Source organism: Oncorhynchus mykiss, chromosome 24 (genome assembly GCF_057628025.1).
Source record: "Oncorhynchus mykiss isolate SJ-2025 chromosome 24, ASM5762802v1, whole genome shotgun sequence".
NCBI classification, from domain to species: Eukaryota; Metazoa; Chordata; class Actinopteri; order Salmoniformes; family Salmonidae; genus Oncorhynchus; species Oncorhynchus mykiss.
Window position 1 is genome coordinate 16,526,679 of NC_143045.1, and position 24,214 is coordinate 16,550,892.

Below are 24,214 nucleotides of genomic sequence, written 5' to 3' on the forward strand. Positions count from 1 at the left end.
CACGTTCCTCCGGTGATTGGAAACACACTCCAGTAAAACGTCCGTGGGACCTAATGTCCAGGTGAGGAGAGAAAGGCTGCCAACTCTTCCTGTCACACACACACACAGACACACACACACACACACACACACAATGCAGACACACACACACAAACACAATGCAGACACACACGCACAATGCAGACATACACACACACACACAATGCAGACACACACAATGCAGACACACACACGCACAATGCAGACACACACACGCACAATGCAGACGCACACACACACACACATAATGCAGACACACACACACAATACAGACACACGCAATATAGACAAACATACACTTAATCTCTCCCTCTTGCCCTCTCTCACACACCCGACCCTTTCTCTACCTGGCTGGTGTCACATGTATCCGTTAGCTGGATGGTGACTTGGCTGGAGGGGTGTGTGTGCTGCCCACTACAATGAATATACAAAGACTGCTTCTGTGGCTGGGGTGGACCAGGTGAGCAGATATCATCTAACACACACACAGACTAGCTCACCTGCAGAGGAAATTACCTGCAGCACATCTCTACACCTGGACACTGGGGCTGACCGACCAGGGGAGGTAGGGAGAGAAAGAGAGAGAGAGAGGAGGGGGGAGAGGGAGGGAAGGAGAGAGAGAGAGAGAGAGAGAGAGAGAAGGGGAGAGAGAGAGAGAGAGAGAGAGGAGGGGAGAGAGGGAGGGAAGGAGAGAGAGAGAGAGAGAGCGAGAGAGAGAGAGAGAGGAGAGAGAGAGAGAGAGAGAGAGAGAGGAGAGGAGAGAGGGAGGGAAGGAGAGAGAGAGAGAGGAGGGGAGAGAGGGAGGGAAGGAGAGAGAGAGAGAGAGAGAAGGAGAGAGAGAGAGAGATAAGGGGAGAGAGAGAGAGAGAGAGGAGGGGAGAGAGGGAGGGAAGGAGAGAGAGAGAGAGAGAGAGAGGAGAGAGAGAAGGGGAGAGAGAGAGAGAGAGAGAGGAGGGGAGAGAGGGAGGGACGGAGAGAGAGAGAGAGAGAGAGAGAGAGAGAAGGAGAGAGAGAGAGAGAGAGAGAGAGAAGGGGAGAGAGAGAGAGAGAGAGGAGGGGAGAGAGGGAGGGAAGGAGAGAGAGAGAGAGAGAGAGGAGAGAGAGAGAGAGAGAGAAGGGGAGAGAGAGAGAGAGAAGGGGAGAGAGAGAGAGAGAGAGAGAGAGAGAGAGAAGGGGAGAGAGAGAGAGAGAGAGAGAGGTTTTAGGGAAGAAAGATGAGGGGGGGGGTAAGGCAGTCGTCACCTGACCATTCTATGACACTGTGACTTCCTCTATGCCGTCGGAAACCATGGTAACGTCCTTTCAACCTCCCAGCCCGGCCAATCCCTCAACAGCTCATAATATCGACTCCACAACTCAACCTGCACAAGGACAAAACCATCAGGAGACTAAAATAACTATAAAACAACCATTGTGCCACCTGGGCTTTGTGAATAGACTACAAATAGCTAAAGTTTCCCCTCCAATTACTTAGGTGGGGCGATATTGCCCCACATTCTAACTTCAACTGGGCTGAATAGAACATGTGGAATATTGCCACATGGACTAAGAAAGAGAGACAGCGAGACAGGGAGGAACTAGAAAAAGAATGATAGTGATAGAAAGCATTTCTGACAAGCATCCCCACATTGGGAGACTGAAATGAGTTCACCCCTCTGTTTCTATCATCTCTCACTTTCTCCCTCCCGCTCTCCCTCCTGACTGCGTTCTCATTTTCCATCTCCTATTCATTTTTAACCACTTGTCAGCGATGCGACCCCCACTCTGCTTTACAGACGGAGTGTGTTGGAGGGCGGCGGTGTGCATTAGCGTTACTCTGCTCCGCCTTCGCTAGCTAGCTGGGTGTAAAAAATACCATTACAGCTGCCGGCTGTGGGGTCGTCCAGATCGATCCATTATGGAGCTGAGAGGGCCGGCTGGGACCTACTTTAACACTGCCAAAGTGAGTTAGTGTCATGGAGACGAGGGAGAGATGGGAGGGAGACGAGGGAGGGAAGGGGTAGGCTCGTAGAGAGTGGGAGGCATATGCTGGGGAGAGAGAGGGAGGGACGAAGTGATAGGAGTGGAGGGACGAAGTGATGGGAGTGGAGGGATGAAGTGATAGGAGAAAGAGAGTTGTCACCAACTTTGCATGGTGTCTACTCCAGGGTCGTCTCGGAGTGGACTTGTCAGTGTTAACGATGATGACAAGGACTTTTCCCCTGAAGAGACATAAGGAATACATTTCTATAGGCTATCTATACCCTGAGAAACACATCCATCCATGCATGTGTGCCCACAACGGCCCAGTGCCTTACATGGAGGGTAAAGGCTGGCACTCTGCAGCTCTATAGGATTAAGGTCATGTGTATTTAGGGATGGCATTGTCTCCAAACTGACATGTCGTCCCTAAAGTGACACTACACACCCTGCCACGCAGGCTTAGGGTGGGTGGGGGTATTGACATCTGTATGTGTGTATGCATATTTACTTCCTACATACACACAGACATACCCATGGATACATAACAGTTAACAGAGACACTTAAGGGGACAGGAGTGACCTTGCAGACACACCCTCATGTCCCCACTCAGACACATCACACAGTGTGAGGTTGAACAGGGAACACACAGCAGATACCCAGCACATTGGTGTCCTTTCAGCCGCTCAGCATCCACTGCCCCCTGGCATTACACACACAGAACACCTATGGCATCCACTACCCCCTGGCATTACACACACAGAACACCTATGGCATCCACGGCCCCCTGGCATTACACACACAGAACACCTATGTCATCCACTGCCCCCTGGCATTACACACACAGAACACCTATGGCATCCACTGCCCCCTGGCATTACACACACAGAACACCTATGGCATCCACTGCCCCCTGGCATTACACACACAGAACACCTATGGCATCCACTGCCCCCTGGCATTACACACACAGAACACCTATGGGATCCACTGCCCCCTGGCATTACACACACAGAACACCTATGGCATCCACTGCCCCCTGGCATTACACACACAGAACACCTATGGCATCCACTGCCCCCTGGCATTACACACACAGAACACCTATGGCATCCACTGCCCCCTGGCATTACACACACAGAACACCTATGGCATCCACTGCCCCCTGGCATTACACACACAGAACACCTATGGCATCCACTGCCCCCTGGCATTACACACACAGAACACCTATGGGATCCACTGCCCCCTGGCATTACACACACAGAACACCTATGGCATCCACTGCCCCCTGGCATTACACACACAGAACACCTATGGCATCAACCGCCCCCTGGCATTACACACACAGAACACCTATGGCATCCACTGCCCCCTGGCATTACACACACAGAACACCTATGGCATCCACTGCCCCCTGGCATTACACACACAGAACACCTATGACATCCACTGCCCCCTGGCATTACACACACAGAACACCTATGGCATCCACTGCCCCCTGGCATTACACACACAGAACACCTATGGCATCCACTGCCCCCTGGCATTACACACACAGAACACCTATGGCATCCACTGCCCCCTGGCATTACACACACAGAACACCTATGGCATCCACTGCCCCCTGGCATTACACACACAGAACACCTATGGCATCCACTACCCCCTGGCATTACACACACAGAACACCTATGGCATCCACTGCCCCCTGGCATTACACACACAGAACACCTATGGAATTACACACACAGAACACCTATGGCATCCACTGCCCCCTGGCATTACACACACAGAACACCTATGGCATCCACTACCCCCTGGCATTACACACACAGAACACCTATGGCATCCACTACCCCCTGGCATTACACACACAGAACACCTATGTCATCCACTGCCCCCTGGCATTACACACACAGAACACCTATGGCATCAACCGCCCCCTGGCATTACACACACAGAACACCTATGGCATCCACTGCCCCCTGGCATTACACACACAGAACACCTATGACATCCACTGCCCCCTGGCATTACACACACAGAACACCTATGGCATCCACTGCCCCCTGGCATTACACACACAGAACACCTATGGCATCAACCGCCCCCTGGCATTACACACACAGAACACCTATGGCATCCACTGCCCCCTGGCATTACACACACAGAACACCTATGGCATCCACTACCCCCTGGCATTACACACACAGAACACCTATAGCATCAACCGCCCCCTGGCATTACACACACAGAACACCTATGGCATCCACTACCCACTGAGCATTACACACACAGAACACCTATGGGATCCACGGCCCCCTGGCATTACACACACAGAACACCTATGGCATCCACTGCCCCCTGGCATTACACACACAGACTCTCTCTCCAGCTCAAAAGTGCACTAACCCTGATCATCAGCACACACTAATCAATGTCACACACGTTCTTCCAGCTTCCACTTCCATCCATTTCATGCACCCACACACTCACCAGAAACCCTTACATGTGGCCAACCCCCCCATCCCCCCCAAGTCTTAAAAAAGACAACAGACACGGCAACATTACATCCAGGCAGCTACCAAAACAAGCTGAAACCATTTACTGTCATCTCCCCAGGAAAGAGGAAGAGAAAAGAGGAAGAAAGAGGACAGAGAGAGGAAGAAATAGCAGTGGGGATAGAAAAGCTAGGCCTTCATGTCTCTCGCTCTCTCATCCCCCCTTTCCCCACGCTCTTGCTCAGTCTCTTACCCTCTCCTTCTATAACCCTCCCTCTCCTCCTCTAACCCTCCCTCCCTCTCCTCCTCCTCCTCTAACCCTCCCTCCCTCCCTCCCTCTCCTCCTCTAACCCCCCTCTCCTCCTCTAACCCCCCCTCTCCTCCTCTATCCCTCTATCCCTCCCTCTCCTCATCTAACCCTCCCTCCCTCTCCTCCTCTAACCCCCCCTCTCCTCCTCTAACCCCCCCTCTCCTCCTCTATCCCTCTATCCCTCCCTCTCCTCATCTAACCCTCCCTCCCTCTCCTCCTTTAACCCTCCCTCCCTCTCCTCCTTTAACCCTCCCTCTCCTCCTCTAACCCTCTCCTCCTCTAACCCTCCCTCTCTCCCTCTCCTCCTCTAACCCTCCCTCTCCTCCTATAACCCTCACTCTCCTCCTCTAACCCCTCTCCTCCTCTAACCCTCCCTCCCTCCCTCTCCTCCTCTAACCCTCCCTCTCCTCCTCTAACCCTCCCTCCCTCTCCTCCTCTAACCCTCCCTCCCTCTCCTCCTTTAACCCTCCCGCCCTCCCTCTCCTCCTCTAACCCTCCCTCCCTCTCCTCCTCTAACCCTCCCTCTCCTCCTCTAACCCTCCCTCTCCTCCTCTAACCCTCCCTCTCCTCCTCTAACCCCCCCTCTCCTCCTCTAACCCCCCCTCTCCTCCTCTATCCCTCCCTCTCCTCCTCTAACCCTCCCTCCCTCTCCTCCTTTAACCCTCCCTCCCTCTCCTCCTTTAACCCTCCCTCCCTCTCCTCCTTTAACCCTCCCTCTCCTCCTCTAACCCTCCCTCCATCTCCTCCTCTAACCCCCCCTCTCCTCCTCTAACCCCCCCTCTCCTCCTCTAACCCTCCCTCCCTCCCTCTCCTCCTCTTCTAACCCTCCCTCCCTCTCCTCCTCTAACCCTCCCTCTCCTCCTCTAACCCTCCCTCTCCTCCTCTAACCCTCCCTCTCCTCCTCTAACCCTCCCTATCCTCCTCTAACCCTCCCTCCCTCTCCTCCTTTAACAGTACCTCCCTCTCCTCCTCTAACCCTCCCTCCATCTCCTCCTCTAACCCTCCCTCTCCTCCTCTAACCCCCCTCTCCTCCTCTAACCCTCCCTCCCTCCCTCTCCTCCTCTTCTAACCCTCCATCCCTCTCCTCCTCCTCTAACCATCCCTCCCTCTCCTCCTCCTCTAACCCTCTCTCCCTCTCCTCCTCTAACCATCCCTCCGTCTCCTCCTCTAACCATCCCTCCCTCTCCTCCTCTAACCCTCCCTCTCCTCCTCTAACCCTCCCTCTCCTCCTCTAACCCTCCCTCTCCTCCTCTCTGTCAGACAAAGCGGTGTGGTGATAAGAATGGTATCTTTCACTGGCTGATTACAGGGGTGTGATGACAAAACAGATCTCTGTTAGAACTGGTGCCACCAACGTATTGTCCTGGCAACCCCCAGGCCACCGGAAGACGTGAAACTCTTAGAGAGCAGAGGGGACAGGTGACAAGGACCCCATTGATGGGAGGAGAGAAAGAAGAGTAGATGGGGAAAAATAAGGGTGTATGGGGGGGGGAAGAGGAGGGAGTGAGGTCACGGGTAATGAAAGAAAGATATCCCCCCCATTTCCTTAAAGGAAGAGATCATATGGCATAATGGTTGTGAATGTGGCCACTATCTCTCCACACATAGGAGGCCTTTATGGCTGCTCAGGTAATTGTGGGGTATAGGGTTAAGGATCAGTTACTCTGTGTGTGTGCAGGTGCCCCTCTACCTTCCTGGGCAGTTGAAGGGACTCACCCATTCCCCCTCCGATTCATCCATCCCTCCACCTCTTACTACAACAGCTGGGGAAAGCCCCTCCTGCCCTGGGGGGTGCATGACAAGGAGTGGCTGCACTGAGCAGGTGACAATCCGTCTCTCTCAATTCAATTCAAGGGGCTTTATTGGCATGGGAAACATCTCTCTCTGTCTCTGTCTCAGTGAGCAGCAGCGTAAGCTGTGACAGTGTCAGGTATAGTGTCAGGTATAGTACCAGGTATAGTACCAGGTATAGTGTCAGGTATAGTGTCAGGTATAGTACCAGGTATAGTACCAGGTATAGTACCAGGTATAGTGTCAGCTATAGTGTCAGGTATAGTGTCAGGTATAGTGCCAGGTATAGTGCCAGGTATAGTGTCAGGTATAGTGCCAGGTATAGTGCCAGGTATAGTGTCAGGTATAGTGTCAGGTATAGTGCCAGGTATAGTGCCAGGTATAGTGCCAGGTATAGTGCCAGGTAAAGTGCCAGGTATAGTGTCAGGTATAGTACCAGGTATAGTACCAGATATAGTGTCAGGTATAGTACCAGGTATAGAGTCAGGTAAAGTGCCAGGTATAGTACCATGTATAGTGTCAGGTATAGTACCAGGTATAGTACCAGGTATAGTACCAGGTATAGAGTCAGGTAAAGTGCCAGGTATAGTGCCAGGTATAGTGCCAGGTATAGTGCCAGGTATAGTGTCAGGTATAGTGCCAAGTATAGTGCCAAGTATAGTGCCAGGTATAGTGCCAGGTATAGTGCCAGGTATAGTGTCAGGTATAGTACCAGGTATAGTGTCAGGTATAGTACCAGGTATAGTACCAGGTATAGTGTCAGGTATAGTGCCAGGTATAGTGCCAGGTATAGTGTCAGGTATAGTGTCAGGTATAGTACCAGGTATAGTGTCAGGTATAGTGTCAGGTATAGTGCCAGGTATAGTACCAGGTATAGTGCCAGGTATAGTACCAGGTATAGTGCCAGGTATAGTGCCAGGTATAGTGCCAGGTATAGTGCCAGGTATGGTGGCAGGTATGGTGGCAGGTATGGTGGCAGGTATGGTGGCAGGTATAGTGCCAGGTATAGTGCCAGGTATAGTGTCAGGTATAGTGCCAGGTATAGTGCCAGGTATAGTGCCAGGTATGGTGGCAGGTATAGTGTCAGGTATAGTACCAGGTATAGTGCCAGGTATAGTGTCAGGTATAGTACCAGGTATAGTGTCAGGTATAGTGCCAGGTATAGTGTCAGGTATAGTGTCAGGTATAGTGTCAGGTATAGTACCAGGTATAGTACCAGGTATAGTACCAGGTATAGTGTCAGGTATAGTGTCAGGTATAGTGTCAGGTATAGTACCAGGTATAGTACCAGGTATAGTGTCAGGTATAGTACCAGGTATAGTACCAGGTATAGTGTCAGGTATAGTACCAGGTATAGTACCAGGTATAGTGTCAGGTATAGTGTCAGGTATAGTGTCAGGTATAGTACCAGGTATAGTACCAGGTATAGTACCAGGTATAGTGTCAGGTATAGTGCCAGGTATAGTGTCAGGTATAGTGTCAGGTATAGTGTGAGGTATAGTGTGAGGTATAGTACCAGGTATAGTACCAGGTATAGTGTCAGGTATAGTACCAGGTATAGTGTGAGGTATAGTGTGAGGTATAGTACCAGGTATAGTACCAGGTATAGTGTCAGGTATAGTACCAGGTATAGTGTCAGGTATAGTGCCAGGTATAGTGCCAGGTATAGTGCCAGGTATAGTGCCAGGTATAGTACCAGGTATAGTACCAGGTATAGTACCAGGTGTGTCAGGTATAGTACCAGGTATAGTGTGAGGTATAGTGTGAGGTATAGTACCAGGTATAGTACCAGGTATAGTACCAGGTATAGTGCCAGGTATAGTGCCAGGTATAGTGTCAGGTATAGTGTCAGGTATAGTGTGAGGTATAGTACCAGGTATAGTACCAGGTATAGTGTCAGGTATAGTACCAGGTATAGTGTCAGGTATAGTGTCAGGTATAGTGTCAGGTATAGTGTGAGGTATAGTACCAGGTATAGTGTCAGGTATAGTACCAGGTATAGTGTCAGGTATAGTGCCAGGTATAGTGTCAGGTATAGTACCAGGTATAATACCAGGTATAGTACCAGGTATAGAGTCAGGTAAAGTGCCAGGTATAGTACCAGGTATAGTGTCAGGTATAGTGTCAGGTATAGTGTCAGGTATAGTACCAGGTATAGTACCAGGTATAGTACCAGGTATAGTGTCAGGTATAGTGTCAGGTATAGTACCAGGTATAGTGTCAGGTATAGTGTCAGGTATAGTGTCAGGTATAGTGTCAGGTATAGTGTCAGGTATAGTGTCAGGTATAGTGTCAGGTATAGTACCAGGTATAGTGTCAGGTATAGTGCCAGGTATAGTGTCAGGTATAGTACCAGGTATAGTGTCAGGTATAGTGTCAGGTATAGTGTCAGGTATAGTGTCAGGTATAGTACCAGGTATAGTGTCAGGTATAGTACCAGGTATAGTGTCAGGTATAGTGTCAGGTATAGTGTCAGGTATAGTACCAGGTATAGTGTCAGGTATAGTGTCAGGTATAGTGCCAGGTATAGTGTCAGGTATAGTGTCAGGTATAGTACCAGGTATAGTACCAGGTATAGTGTCAGGTATAGTACCAGGTATAGTGTCAGGTATAGTACCAGGTATAGTGTCAGGTATAGTGTCAGGTATAGTACCAGGTATAGTGTCAGGTATAGTGTCAGGTATAGTACCAGGTATAGTACCAGGTATAGTGTCAGGTAGTCTCTCAGATGTTCTTATCTCTCTAATGGCTGTCAGCTACAGATTCAACATTGATTAGACCATTAATACCAACTGTCTCTGTTTAATGGACTAAACACACTTTTAATGCCTAACGGCAGCAGTGTTCACTAAGTTTCTTTGGTGCCGTGACCTCTCCTTCTCCTCCTATCAAGAGGACACACGTGATAACTGTCTCATAACATGCCTGCATCGTCTCTCTGCCTCCGTGCTCTGTCGCCAGCAACAAAACAAGTTAGATCCCTGGCTTCTGATAAAAGTCACGCCAGCTCGGCACACACAAGTGGGAGGGGGGGTAAAGGAAGTGTTTTTCTCCAGAACAAGGAGCAACGTGTTTTCTTAACTGAGTCATAACAAAACAACTACCTATCTAGACTGTAGGGACGCTGTGATCCCTGTCAGAGAGATATCAGCACAGAGAAGATGAACAGCCTTTCTTTCTGTCTTTGTTTGTGGCCTCCAGCATTGTTTCTTTGGTCCCGCCGTACCACAGAATGATCCTGTGTAGTCTACCAGGACACTCACCTAGTCTACGTATGTGGAACATACAGACACACACACACAGACAGGCCCTCATAGTGACTCTTCGGGACCAGATAGACAGTATTGATAATGGCGGCTGCATGTCCCATTGATTTTGTTTAGGATGGAAAAGTGAGACTTTGGCTGTAGAGCTTCCACTTCCCTCATCCCTGCCCATAAATGTGTATGTGTATACGCGTGTGTATGTGTATACGCGTGTGTGTGTGTATACGCGTGTGTGTGTGTATACGCATGTGCGTGCGTGTGCGGGTGTGTGTGATCCAGTCCTAAGCCCCTGGGGAATGATTTAGTGGAGTGTGTACTGTAGGATACAGCACATACAGAGATAACATCCCAGACACTGGGGAGACTGTCTATGAGTCCCAATGACTGGAAGAGTCTCTACAGTGGAACTAACTTACTGTATGACTGATGTTACTGCCACTAAGCACTTATTCAAATCACAAGTTGCTGGGACCTTGGCTACATTAGCTGCAAAAAAACATGTACACACACAATCTGCACTAATCCATGGCAAAAATAACACACACTTGTCCTTTTGAAGGTAAGAGAAAAGAGATGTGTGTGTGAGATAAGAGGCGCCACACCGGTGGCAGGTCAGAGAGCTGAGACTGATAACGATCACTACCCTCCCTTCATCTCTCCTCCTCCTACCGCCTCTCCTCCTCCTCCTTCAGACAACGAGAGAGAGAGAGAGAGAACGAGAGAGAGAACGAGAGAGAGAACGATAGAGAAAGAGAACGATAGAGAAAGAGAACGATAGAGACAGAGAACGATAGAGAAAGAGAATGATAGAGAGAGAACGATAGAGAAAGAGAACGATAGAGAGAACGATAGAGAGAGAACGATAGAGAGAGAGAACGATAGAGAGAGGGAACAATAGAGAGAGAACGATAGAGAGAGATAACGATAGAGAGGGGGAACGATAGAGAGAGAGAGAACGATAGAGCGATAGAGATTCTTCCTGGTTCAGACCAGGTAAGAATGTACTTTGTTGATGATTTAGGTTTTTGGTGAAAGGGAGTGTGATACCTCGTCAAAACAGGGCTTCAAGTGAAGATACAGTGGTGATAAAACAAACAAGGTTACTGTACCTTCTACATCCAAGGCCTTTACTATTCATCCACTCAATCACCGGATCATAAGACCGTATAGAACACACGGCAGAAATACCACAACATCATACCAGTCACATTGATCTTAACGGTGGCTTCACGATGACATAAAAACACAAGCACTAAATCCAATTGGGATTCTCACAAGATCAGTATAACAGCAATAACCCCTAGAGAACAACACTGTACGTGCCGGCTTTCATCTCAACATGATTGGATTAAACCCTAACAGCCTAACAGGATGAAGAAAAGGCCAAACGTAAAAAGACACTATCTTTAAAGCAGATCAATCTAATCTAATTCACAGATGAGACCAGAAAGGTCTACATTAGGTCCACTCATCCAATCACAATGCAGGGTTATGATTATGGTTATCACTAGGGTGATTTCTGGCTTGGATACTGTGAAAAGTCAGACTAGATTATCATGTTGGTCATTATGTGGCTGGTTTTAAAGGGTTAATGTGATTGTGTGTCTGAACAGGAAAACAAAGGCTTGAGTGTAGGCTAGGCCCACAGCCAAAATGTTATGATCATTATGAAGAAGACACAGTTCACACAGGTCATGGGTTTTGCATTTATGCGTGTGTGTGTGTGTGTGTGTGTGTGTGTGTGTGTGTGTACACAGACAATCTGTATTGAACCAGGTACAGACATCTGTACACAGTCCCATTCCACAAATAAATAAATAGACACAGACAGACAGACAGACAGACAGACAGACAGACAGACAGACAGACAGACAGACAGACAGACAGACAGACAGACAGACAGACAGACAGACAGACAGACAGACAGACAGACAGACAGACAGACAGACAGACAGACAGACAGACAGACAGACGGTAGAGTATATAGTAGCATGGTTCCTACCTGATCCTGTATCAATGACCGTCCCGTGTCCCCTCCGTTCAGCCACCAGCCGAGAGGAACCAGGCATGCTGACCGGCTCAGAACGCACCGGCTGGATCCTACACACACAGACATGTAATGCTACTATGTGTGTGTTTATTTATCTGCTGTTATGCTGTGTTTATTTGCAGATTTCATGTTATTTATACAGTATATATAATTAGTATCATTGAGACCTGTTAAAAATAGCATAAGTTACAGACAACTACAGCAGCATGATTGTCTACCTACCTGAGACTGTGTAGGTCCAGGTCATCAGTGTGGAAGTCCAACAGAGGCTGTTGAATGTCGCTGGGGCCCTGGGACTGCAGCACGGAGGAGGAGGAGGAGATGACCGTAGTCTGACCAGATGGGTGGATGGTCTTAAACTGGAACTGAGGACCCATCCACAGCCGACGGTGAGGCCCTGTGTGAGTGACTATCTCCACCTGGTAGGGGCCAGACAACAACGTTAGCAATAGCATGCTAGAAACAAAACCACTGGAATGGATAGTGCAGTTATCTTTGTTTTATTTCATTTAGGTAGAACTAAATACTGGTACTGTGTGTACAAACTGCTGAAAACCAGTTTCCCATTTGGGAGTAATAAAATAACTACTACAGCGTCACTGTCCACATCCGTTCAGGATGTAAACCTGTCAGACTAAAGCCTGTTGTCCACAGAGACAAGCCGATGTAGTCCCAGTGAGCTGGCGGGCGGGGCGGCGTGAGTTAGGGGAAGAGGAAATGAGGGAGACAGATTTCCATGGCAATGGGATTAGAGGACGAGCGTCAGAGCCACATTAGCGTCACTGTTTCAGAGAAATGCCACCGTGGCCGTTAAGGCTCAGGAACAGCTCTCTGCAGCGTCTGCCCCCTGAGAGATGGCATGGTGGGCATTAAGATGACAGCGTGGCAGACTCCAGAAAGGTCTGTCAGTAATGTTACACTAGATGGATGGGGAGATGAGGAGAGGACAGAACAATTCTAACTAGCTTTTACCTCTCTTTACACCCAATCCCTCTCTGCCCTTTCCCTCTCTGCCCTCTCCCTCTCTGCCCTCTCCCTCAATCTCTCTCTGCCCTTTCCCTCAATCCCTCTCTGCTCTCTCCCTCAATCTCTCTCTGCCCTTTCCCTCAATCCCTCTCTGCCCTCTCCCTCAATCTCTCTCTGCCCTTTCCCTCAATCCCTCTCTGCTCTCTCCCTCAATCCCTCTCTGCCCTTTCCCTCAATCCCTCTCTGCCCTCTCCCTCAATCTCTCTCTGCCCTCTTCCTCAATCCCTCTCTGCCCTCTCCCTCAATCCCTATCTGCCCTCTCCCTCAATCCCTATCTGCGCTCTCCCTCAATCCCTCTCTGCCCTCTCCTTCAATCTCTCTCTGCCCTCAAAATCTCTCTCTGCCTCAATCCCTCGCTCTCATTCTCTCTCCCTTATCCCTTCTCCAACTCTCTTTCTCACTAAGAGCTCCTCTCAATCCTTCGGTCTTGTTTATTTAACACAGGCTCCCCTCCTTCCACACTTATGTCTATTTGGCTGTGGAAGAGCCAAGACAGGGGTGACAGCATAGGGTCTCATAATACGTCCATGGGGTGTGAGTGATAAGTGGTTTGGCACAGCTGTGTAAATTAGGCCACACACAGACACACAGACAGACAGAGGATTTCAGTGTGTGTACATTAGTGTCGACCAGCCCCAGAGATCAACAGATGCCATGGCTCTCTTCAGTGTCGGGGCGCAGGGCCAGATGTTGGTCTCTCACCTCCGCCCTCCTATCTGTCGCGCCCTGTCCTGACATACTGTGCCTGACAATATGAGTTATCACAGAGTTGTGTAGAGCTCACAGAACCACCAAAGGACTGTTGATAGAACAGCTTACTTGGATATGAAGTCACTGTATAGCACAGGAAGTGGAGGAGGGAGAGAATTATAGTCCAGTCTCCAGAGGCCTGGTCGCTACTGCAATAACCCAATAGAATGTGTCATGACCGTCAGAGCCTGACCTGATGACTTGATGGAGGGTATTGAAACCAGGAGGATAAGGGGGAATCTGTGGTGCTGCTTCTGGCATTGTTGTCATCTGACAGACTTGAGAGCCACTTACACTATTACGCACCAAAGCTTTGTCCCAAATGGCCCCCTATTCAATATATAATGCATTACTTTTGACCAGACTTATGGGCCCTGGTCAAAAGTAGTGCACTATAAAGGGAAAAGGGGGACATTTGGGACACAAGCAATGTCTCCTGAGTCGCGCTACATACAGGGCCCAGACAGACGGCACACACCAAAGGTCACGATGTGGCGCTTCAATAGAAAAAAGCAGATCCATCTGATTCTGAACACTGCTGATAATCTAATGAAGGAATATCATTTAATGACATCCACAAGACAGCGGTGCTCTAACTCAATCTATCCATTATCATCATACTATACATGTTTCACTATTTATCCTCCAGACTATTGTACAGAGCAGAATTGACAGCATGACCTTGGAAGGATTGTTTCTACAATGGATCAAGACCAGTGTTCTGTCTTCCAGTGCCATTTCACATTTGAATTTGAAAGGCGACGAGGTAAGTGTGTTGGGAAAACCTGGAGGGCAAGTGAGATGCCATGTTGAGGAGCCTCATCCAATGATTTACAGGAGATATTCAGTGTGAGAATTATAGTCATTTAAAATTCACTGTGCTGTTTCCTGAGGATAGCACTGCTACAACCTCCAAGTCCTGTGGTATCTTTGTTGAGTGCAATAAGTCAGAACCTCGGCTTAACTAGTTTGTCTGACAGACACCACCCCCCCATAGTACTGTGTCCCCATCACTGCTTGGGAGTTTGAAGCACAACCTTATCAAAACAGCACAACTCCCCCTAGTGGCCTGGCTGCCAATCTCCATTAAAAAGACTTCACCTGGCCAAAAATAGGACAGCGCAAGCATAAATACGGCCAAGCTTCACTATTTTTGGTGCAGGAGATGGTAGAAAGACGGTAGTTGGTATGGCTCCCGGCAACACTATCATAGTGGTTACTAACCACAGAATAACATGGAAACATTTACCCCAATCCATTATATATGGCCAGAAATGATTACTGGAGGAGATGTGATGGTTCCTTGCAGAGATCAGGCTTCAGACATGAGGGAGTGAAGGGTTAACCAAGCTGAAGATAGTGGGGTCATACAGTTGAAATCGGAAGTTTACATAAACTAGTTTTAATGACTCCAACCTAAGTGTATAAACCACTCCACAAATGTCTTGTTACCAAACTATAGTTTTGGCAAGTCGGTTAGGACATCTACTTTGTGCATGACACAAGTCATTTTCCAACAACAGACATATTATTTCACTTATAATTCACCGTATCACAATTCCAGTGGATCAGAAGTTTACATGCACTAAGTTGACTGTGCCTCGAAACAGCTTGGAAAACTACAGAAAATAATGTCATGGCATTAGAAGCTTCTGATAGGCTAACTGACATTATTTGTGTCAATTGGAGGTGTACCTGTGGATGTATTTCAAGGCCTACCTTCAAACTCAGTGCCTCGTTGCTTGACGACATGGGAAAATAAAAAGAAATCAGCCAAGACCTCAGAAAATAAATTGTAGACTTCCACAAGTCTGGTTAATCCTTGGGAGCAACTTCCAAACGCCTGAAGGTACCACGTTCATCTGTACAAACAATAGTATGCATATATATGTCTCCTAGAGATGAACGTACTTTGGTACGAAAAGTGCAAATCAATCCCAGAACAACAGCAAAGGACCATGTGAAGATGCTGGAGGAAACAGGTACAGAAGTATCTATATCCACAGTAAGACAAGTCCTATATCGACATAACCTGAAAGGCCGCTCAGCAAGGAAGAAGCCACCGCTCCAAAACCACCATAAAAAAGCCAGACTACGGTTTGCAACTGCACATGGGGACAAAGATTGTACTTTTTGAACTGTTTGGCCATAATGACCATCGTTATGTTTGGAGGAAAAGGGGGACGCTTGCAAGACGAAGAACACCATTCCAACCGTGAAGCACGGGGGTACAGCATCATGTTGTGGGGGTACTTTGCTACAGGAGGGACTGGCGCACTTCACAAAACAGATGGCACCATAAGGAAGGAAAATTATGTGGATATATTGAAGCAACATCTCAAAACATCAGTCAGGAAGTTAAAGCTTCCAAATGGACAATATCCCCAAGCATACTTCCAAAGTTGTGGCAAAATGGCTTAAGGACAACAAAGTCAAGGTATTGGAGTGGCCATCACAAAGCCTGGACCTCAATCCTATAGAAAATGTGTGGGCAGAACTGAAAAAGCATGTGCGAGCAAGGAGGCCTACAAACCTGACTCTGTTACACCAGCTCTGTCAGGAGGAATGGGACGAAATTCACCCACCTTATTGTGGGAAGCTTGTGGAAGGCTACCCGAAACGTTTGACCCAAGTTAAACAATTTCAAGGCAATGCTAATAAATACTAATTGAGTGTATGTAAACTTCTGACCCACTGGGAAATTGATGAAATAAATAAAAGCTGAAATAAATCACTCTACTATTACTCTGACATTTCACGTTCTTAAAATAAAGTGGTGATCCTAACTGACCTAAGAAAGGAAATTCTCTCACAGACCTGTTAGTTTTTCTTTAAGAATCCCCCGTTCTTCACTCATTACCTGTATTAACTGCACCTGTTTGAACTCGTTACCTGTATAAAAGACACCTGTCCACACACTCAATCAAACAGACTCCAACCTCTCCACAATGGCCAAGACCAGAGAGCTGTGTAAGGACATCAGGGATAAAATAGTAGACCTGCACAAGGCTGGGATGGGCTACAGGACAATAGGCAAGCAGCTTGGTGAGAAGGCAACATCTGTTGGCGCAATTATTAGAAAATGGAAGAAGTTCAAGATGACGGTCAATCACACTCGGTCTGGGGCTCCATGCAAGATCTCACCTCGTGGGGCATCAATGATCATGAGGAAGGTGAGGGATCAGCCCAGAACTACACGGCAGGACCTGGTCAATGACCTGAAGAGAGCTGGGACCACAGTCTCAAAGAAAACCATTAGTAACACACTACGCCATCATGGATTAAAATCCTGCAGCGCACGCAAGGTCCCCCTGCTCAAGCCAGCACATGTCCAGGCCCGTCTGAAGTTTGCCAATGACCATCTGAATGATCCAGAGGAGGAATGGGAAGGTCATGTGGTCTGATGAGACAAAAATAGAGCTTTTTGGTCTAAACTCCACTCGCCGTGTTTGGAGGAGGAAGGAGGATGAGTACAACCCCAAGAACCCCATCCCAACCGTGAAGCATGGAGGTGGAAACATCATTCTTTGGGGATGCTTTTCTGCAAAGGGGACAGGACGACTGCACCGTATTGAGGGGAGGATGGATGGGGCCATGTATCGCGAGATCTTGGCCAACAACCTCCTTCCCTCAGTAAGAGCATTGAAGATGTGTCGTGGCTTGGTCTTCCAGCATGACAACGACCCGAAACACACAGCCAGGGCAACTAAGGAGTGGCTCCGTAAGAAGTATCTCAAGGTCCTGGAGTGGCCTAGCCAGTCTCCAGACCTGAACCCAATAGAACATCTTTGGAGGGAGCTGAAAGTCCATATTTCCCAGTGACAGCCCCGAAACCTGAAGGATCTGGAGAAGGTCTGTATGGGGGAGTGGGCCAAAACACCCTGCTGCAGTGTGTGCAAATCTGGTCAAGGACTACAGGAAACGTATGATCTCTGTAATTGCAAACAAAGGTTTCTGTACCAAATATTAAGTTCTGCTTTTCTGATGTATCAAATACTTATGCCATGCAATAAAATGCAAATTAATTACTTAAAAATCATACAATGTGATTTTCTGGATTTTGGTTTTAGATTCTGTCTCTCACAGTTGAAGTGTACCTATGATAAAAATTACAGACCTCTACATGCTTTGTAAGTAGGAAAACCTGCAAAATCGGCAGTGTATCAAATACTTGTTCTCCCCACTGTATTTGGCTAAGGTGTATGTAACCTTCCGACTTCAACTGAATCGCCATACAACTTATCTATCTGTAATGTAAATATCCCAACCATACAGTGCCCTCGGAAAGTATTTAGACCCCACAAATTTTTCCACATTTTGTTACGTTACAGCCTCATTCTAAAATTAATTAAACACACAATACCCAATAATGACAAAGCAAAAACAGGTATTTTATTTTTTTTAATACATTTTCAAAAAAATCTAACTGAAACATCACATTTTCATAAGTATTCAGACCCTATACTCAGTACTTTGTTGAAGCACCTTTGGCAGCGATTATAGCCTCGAGTTTTCTTGGGTACGACGCTACAAGCTTGACTCACCTGTATTTGGGGCATTTCTCCCATTCTTCCCTGCAGATCCTCTCAAGCTCTATCAGGCTGGATGGGGAGCGTCGCTGCACTTGTCTCAAAACCACTCCTGCGTTGTCTTGGCTGTGTGCTTAAGGTCATTATCCTGTTAAAAGGTGAACCATCACCCAAGTCTGAGGTCCTGAAGCAGGTTTTCATCAAGGATCTCTCTGTACTTTGCGCTGTTTATCTTTCCCTCGATCCGGACTAGTCTCCCAGTCCCTGCTGCTGAAAAACATCCCCACAGCCTGATGCTGCCACCACCATGCTTCACTGTAGGGATGGTGCCAGGTTTCCTCCAGACTGGGTTTCGTCAGACCAAAGAATATTGTTTCTCATGGTCAGAGTCCTTTAGGTGCCTTTTGGCAAACTCCAAGCGGGCTGTCATTTGCCTTTTACTGAGGATTGGCTTCCATCTGGCTTCTCTACCATAAAGGCCTGGTTGGTGCTGCAGAGATGGTTGTCCTTCTGGAAGGTTCACCCATCTTCACAAAGGAACACTGGAGCTCTACCAGAGTGACCATTGGGTTCTTGGTCACCTCCCTGACGGAGCCCTTGGTGGTTCCAAACTTAATCAATTTAAGAATGATGGAGGCCACTGTGTTCTTGGGGACTTTCAATGCGGCAGACATTTTTGTGGGACCTTATATAGACAGGTGTGTGCCTTTCCAAATCATGTCCAATGAATTGAATTTAACACAGGTGGACTCCAATCAAGTTGTAGAAACATCAAGGATGATCAATGGTAACAGGATGCACCTGAGCTCAATTTCGAGTCCGTGTGTAGATTGCTGAGGAATAGTTTTTCTTTAATCTATTTTAGAATGAGGCTGTAACATAACAAAATGTGGAAAAAGTCAAGGGGTCTGAATACTTTCCGAAGGCACTGTATATCCCTCCAAACCACATCTCACGGCAGTACTCAGTGCCAAAATGACCACTATTTGCTATTAGATTAAAATGTAATCTTATTTCATGCTGTAATAGTGGCATCATGCACCGCTGGACAAAGACAAGGAATCTAAGAGTCAAGAGTCACTTAGTCCAAAAACTACCTATTAGCTCCTGGGTCATTCCACCAATTAGGTGCCTTTTGAGTAAGTTAACTTGGTGGAAAAAACAAACACATTCTGTCATAAAGAACACAAAAAACGTTCTCCCATCTCAAAAATTAGTAGAGTAAGTGCCTATTAAGCGCCAAATAAAGTAACAGGGTTGACCGTAACGGGGTTGACGATTTCATCCTAAATCAGCCATGAATCCTCTTGTGACAGGGGGAAAGGAAGCTTGGAGAGCAGGGAGTGGCGATTGAATGCAGGCTTCACAAAAAAAGTTTTGTCTATCTATGGGTGACAGGGTTGACATGTTATACTTGACACACTCAGTTTTCCACCAAAAAATGGCAACAGAAAATGGCCAAAGAGTAGAACCAGCTGCTTTTACACTAGGATATAACTATTAGATGTTTGTGATTTCTTTTGAAAAAAATATTTATAAAGGAATAGTTTCACCATATTAAAACGAGAGTTCAGTTCCTGTAACAGGATTGACCTTAAGATTATGTACAGGGTTTGTTTTTTTATACCTTAAAATGAATCACTAATAACATTAAATAATCATCTTAAGGAATGATTTTGTCAAAGCAACAACTAGGGCTTTACAATGACAGTAAAACATTTGAGACATGTTGGGGTTAAGTAGGTTAAGTCTTCCCAGAAGTCCCAGAAGAGGGACATGTCAAAATGCACAATTTGGGAACTTTATCAAGTCTTTATTCATTTAAAAAAATCAGGTTTCTTAGTGCTGTACAATATACACTGCTCAAAAAAGGGAACACGTAAACACAATATAACTATAATATAAGCAACACTGATTGACAATACATTTCACATGCTGTTGTGCAAATGGAATAGACAACAGGTGTAAATGATAGGCAATTAGCAGGACACCCCCAATAAAGGAGTGGTTCTACAGGTGGTAACCACATACCACAGTTCCTATGCTTCCTGGCTGATGTTTTGGTCACTTTTGAATGCTGGCAGTGCTTTCACTCTAGTGGTAACATGAGACGGCGTCTACCACCCACACAAGTGGCTCAGGTAGTGCAGCTCATCCAGGATGGCACATCAATGCGAGCTGTGGCAAGGTTTGCTGTGTCTGTCAGCGTAGTGTCCAGAGCATGGAGGCGCTACCAGGAGACAGGCCAGTACATCAGGAGACGTGGAGGAGGCCGTTGAGGGCAACAACCCAGCAGCAGGACCGCTACCTCCGCCTTTGTGCAAGGAGGAGCAGGAGGAGCACTGCCAGAGCCCTGCAAAATTACCTCCAGCAGGCCACAAATGTGCATGTGTCTGCTCAAACGGTCAGAAACGGACTCCATGAGGGTGGTATGAGGGCCCGGCGTCCACAGGTGGGGGTTGTGCTTACAGCCCAACACCGTGCTGGACATTAGGCATTTGCCAGAGAACACCAAGATTGGCAAATTCGCCACTGGCGCCCTGTGCTCTTCACAGATGAAAGCAGGTTCACACTGAGCACGTGACAGACGTGACAGAGTCTGGAGACACCGTGGAGAACGTTCTGCTGCCTGCAACATCCTCCAGCATGACCGGTTTGGCGGTGGGTCAGTCATGGTGTGGGGTGGCATTTCTTTGGGGGGCCGCACAGCCCTCCATGTGCTCGCCAGAGGTAGCCTGACTGCCATTAGGTACCGAGATGAGATCCTCAGACGCCTTGTGAGACCATATGCTGGTGCGGTTGGCCCTGGGTTCCTCCTAATGCAATACAATGCTAGACCTCATGTGGCTGGAGTGTGTTAGCAGTTCCTGCAAGAGGAAGGCATTGATGCTATGGACTGGCCCGCCCGCTCCCCAGACCTGAATCCAATTGAGCACATCTGGGACATCATGTCTCACTCCATCCACCAACGCCACGTTGCACCACAGACTGTCCAGGAGTTGGCGGATGCTTTAGTCCAGGTCTGGGAGGAGATACCTCAGGAGACCATCCGCCACCTCACCAGGAGCATGCCCAGGCGTTGTAGGGAGATCTTACAGGCACGTGGAGGCCACACACACTACTGAGCCTCATTTTGACTTGTTTTAAGAACATTACATCAAAGTTGGATCAGCCTGTAGTGTGGTTTTCCACTTTAATTTTGAGTGTGACTCCAAATCCAGACCTCCATGGGTTGATACATTTTATTTCCATTGATAACTTGTGTGATTTTGTTGTCAGCACATTCAACTATGTAAAGAAAAAAGTATTTAATAAGAATATTTCATTCATTCAGATCTAGGATGTGTTATTTTAGTGTTCCCTTTATTTTTTTGAGCAGTGTATTAAAGGGCACTTAATTTAGTATAACAGGCTCTTCAAAATTCAATATTTGGGCACAATTTCGACTTAAAATGTCAAAGGGACGCAAAAGGCACTCATTTCCCCCCTACCGGCTAGTGCCAAGGATAAGTCCTCTATGAGAGAAAATAAATAGTTTGCTGAGTGATAGGCTCTTGAAGGGATGACTGTCCCTCTTTAGCCACCATAGGACATGTGAAGTGCAGATAATGCAAATGCTTTGATGCTGCTATAGATTGGGAGGGCTCCTCAATCCATTCCTGGTGGAACCCCAGAAGGTGCACATTTTTGTTATAGCCCAGCATTAATAAACCAGATCTATCCGGTAACTGAGCTTCAACCCTTTAGATTACCTGAATCAGGCGTGTTAGTGCTGGCGTGTTTCATGATGTTGACTTGGTTATCACTCAGAGGTGCCAGCCGGGCAGTGTCCGTCTCACCTGTGAGAGCCACTCCTCGTCCTCCTGTCCGCTGTGGTCTGACGTCAGGCTGTCGTAAGACTCGTGGCGCGTGACAGGACCCGGGCTTCCAGGGGGCACCACTGTGGACACAGAGAGAGGTTGATGGTGTTTGTTAGAGTGAGAGAGAGAAAGAAAGCGAGGGACAGACAGACAGACAAGGAGAGAGAGACAAAGCTCAAGTTTTTCCTGTTGGCTTGTTTCTCTGACACTCAGTTAAGAGAGCAAAAAGGGCATGGGTGTGCCTGAGTGTGTGTAGGAGCATGTGTAAGTGAGAGAGAACATGTGTACACACTCATGTGTGTGAGTGAGCGTGCATGTGTGTGTGTGTATGAGGCTCCGTCAGCAGCACAGGCAGAGAGGCACCCAGACAGACAGAGTATTAACACGCGTTAATAAGCAGGAGTGGAGAATGAAGCTCAATGTGTAAAATCTGTCTTTTCTCCTGGCACCTCAGGGCCTAGCACCCCCCCCCCCCCCGGTCCGTGGTGAATTTGTTTAATGCAGGAATGACTAATAAAGTTGTTAAGTTCTCATCTGGAGCGCACAAGGCACTGCTGCCCCCTCTCTTGCCTTTTCTCTCCCTCGCTCTCTCTCTGGGTCTCTCTCTGGGTCTCTCTCTGGGTCTCTCTCTGGGTCTCTCTCTGGGTCTCTCGTGCGTAGAGCAGGTGTTGGGAGGCTTCTTAAGGAGGTGTGCTTGTCGGTTTGACACCACATACACAGCAGCGCTGTAACAAATACCTTGACTGACACTCTTCCACTGTGGAGAGGCTGACCTTATTTTCCTAAAAGCTTGTAACACACTGCTCTCACCTGCTCTGGAGAGACGGGTAGGGTGAAGGTGTGTGTGGTTCCTAGCCAGATACTTATGTTGCTCTCTAACAAAGCCTGCTTATGTTACTTATTAAACAAAATCATTACTACCCCTCCCTCCTTCCTTCCTTCCTTCCACTCGCTCTCCCTCCTGCTCTACTCTTGCTCTCTGACCCTTGGGGGCAATAGCTGTTCCCTAATTAATTATTGATGCTTTGGAGCAGTTGCTGGCTGGCTCGGGTTACGGCGTTGTGGGGGTGGGGGGGGCTTCCATTGGCCTGAGAGAGCCGGACGGACATGCTCCTGAGTGGGGAGGCAGTGGTCATCCCCAAGGGCCAAGCACAGACAGACCTCTGTGTGTGCGTGTGTGTGTGTTAGCGAATGTAGGGATATAGAGACAGACTGACCCCACCAAACAGTTAGAGACATAACTACCAGAGTGAGTGGCTGGATAAATATATAGATATATCAATAGACAGCCATTGGGTCTGCTGCTTTTAAGGTCTTCACAGACTTTCTTAACCCTTTACACTGGCGGGAATTGGCCAATATGGACACGGCTAAATTGAAATGTTTCTTCCAGAAGAAATATGAAAAGCATATGCATAAGCATGGTAGCAATTTAAAGGTAAGGGTTTAAAGATTATGGGAAAATTATTAGACCAAAGTTGAGGACAACAGTTTACCTGACACAAGAATCCAAACATTACACTGCTGATTTTGTGCAATTCACCGCTTTTCCTGGAAAATATGGGGTAGGTGCAACATAAAACAATGACAAGGGTTTGAGTGAGAGGACTAACTGGTGTCTCCAAGTGGTCACAGTTCCTAAGTCATTTCAATCTATTTTTATGACTCAAAGAAAAGTCTTCAACTATAAGGTGTTTAAGCTCTCCTAGCTGTGACGCTGAGGAACTACAGCAAGCACACTTGTAGTTGTTGGGAACACAACCCTACATTGTTGTTTATGCAATCCAAAAACGGCCCATTATAAATCTGGGTCAGGTGGGCAAGCTTGTTCTGTCCAACATGACTAGTTATAAAATACGATCTTACAGTGTTAGGCTTTCACAGGGCAATTCAGAGAAAAATAACATCATTTTGATGTGCAGACAGCAGTCATGCATTCAGGAAAAGTTTTTTTCTCCCAGCGCAGCAGATGGCTACACTGGTCCACTAATACATGACTATTGAAGGCTCACTACACTACCTGTCTGAAACCGTGTACTATTTCATTAACGCAAGACGGCATAATTGCTTCAGTGATAGTTGATAGCAAAGACTACAATCTGAACTGACTCAGGCGGAATAATGTAACC

At 47.5% G+C, this 24,214-nt stretch overlaps 1 protein-coding gene across 14 annotated transcripts in view; it reads right to left on the bottom strand.

Moving 5' to 3' along the window:
- LOC110503843 (BCAS3 microtubule associated cell migration factor) overlaps window positions 1-24,214 on the bottom strand; it is a 340,843-nt gene that overhangs the window by 184,894 nt on the left and 131,735 nt on the right. For 10 of the 14 annotated variants that reach the window (XM_090218455.1, XM_090218453.1, XM_090218454.1 and 7 more), the window contains 3 exons: window positions 22,065-22,165; window positions 12,143-12,339; window positions 11,873-11,970 (listed from right to left, as the gene is read on the bottom strand). In XM_090218455.1, the coding sequence (XP_090074581.1) occupies window positions 11,873-11,970; window positions 12,143-12,339; window positions 22,065-22,165 (396 nt within the window). Of the gene's footprint in view, window positions 1-2,165; window positions 2,241-11,872; window positions 11,971-12,142; window positions 12,340-22,064; window positions 22,166-24,214 lie in introns of all 14 variants that reach the window. The other 4 variants (XM_090218451.1, XM_090218449.1, XM_090218450.1 and 1 more) reach the window with 1 other exon arrangement.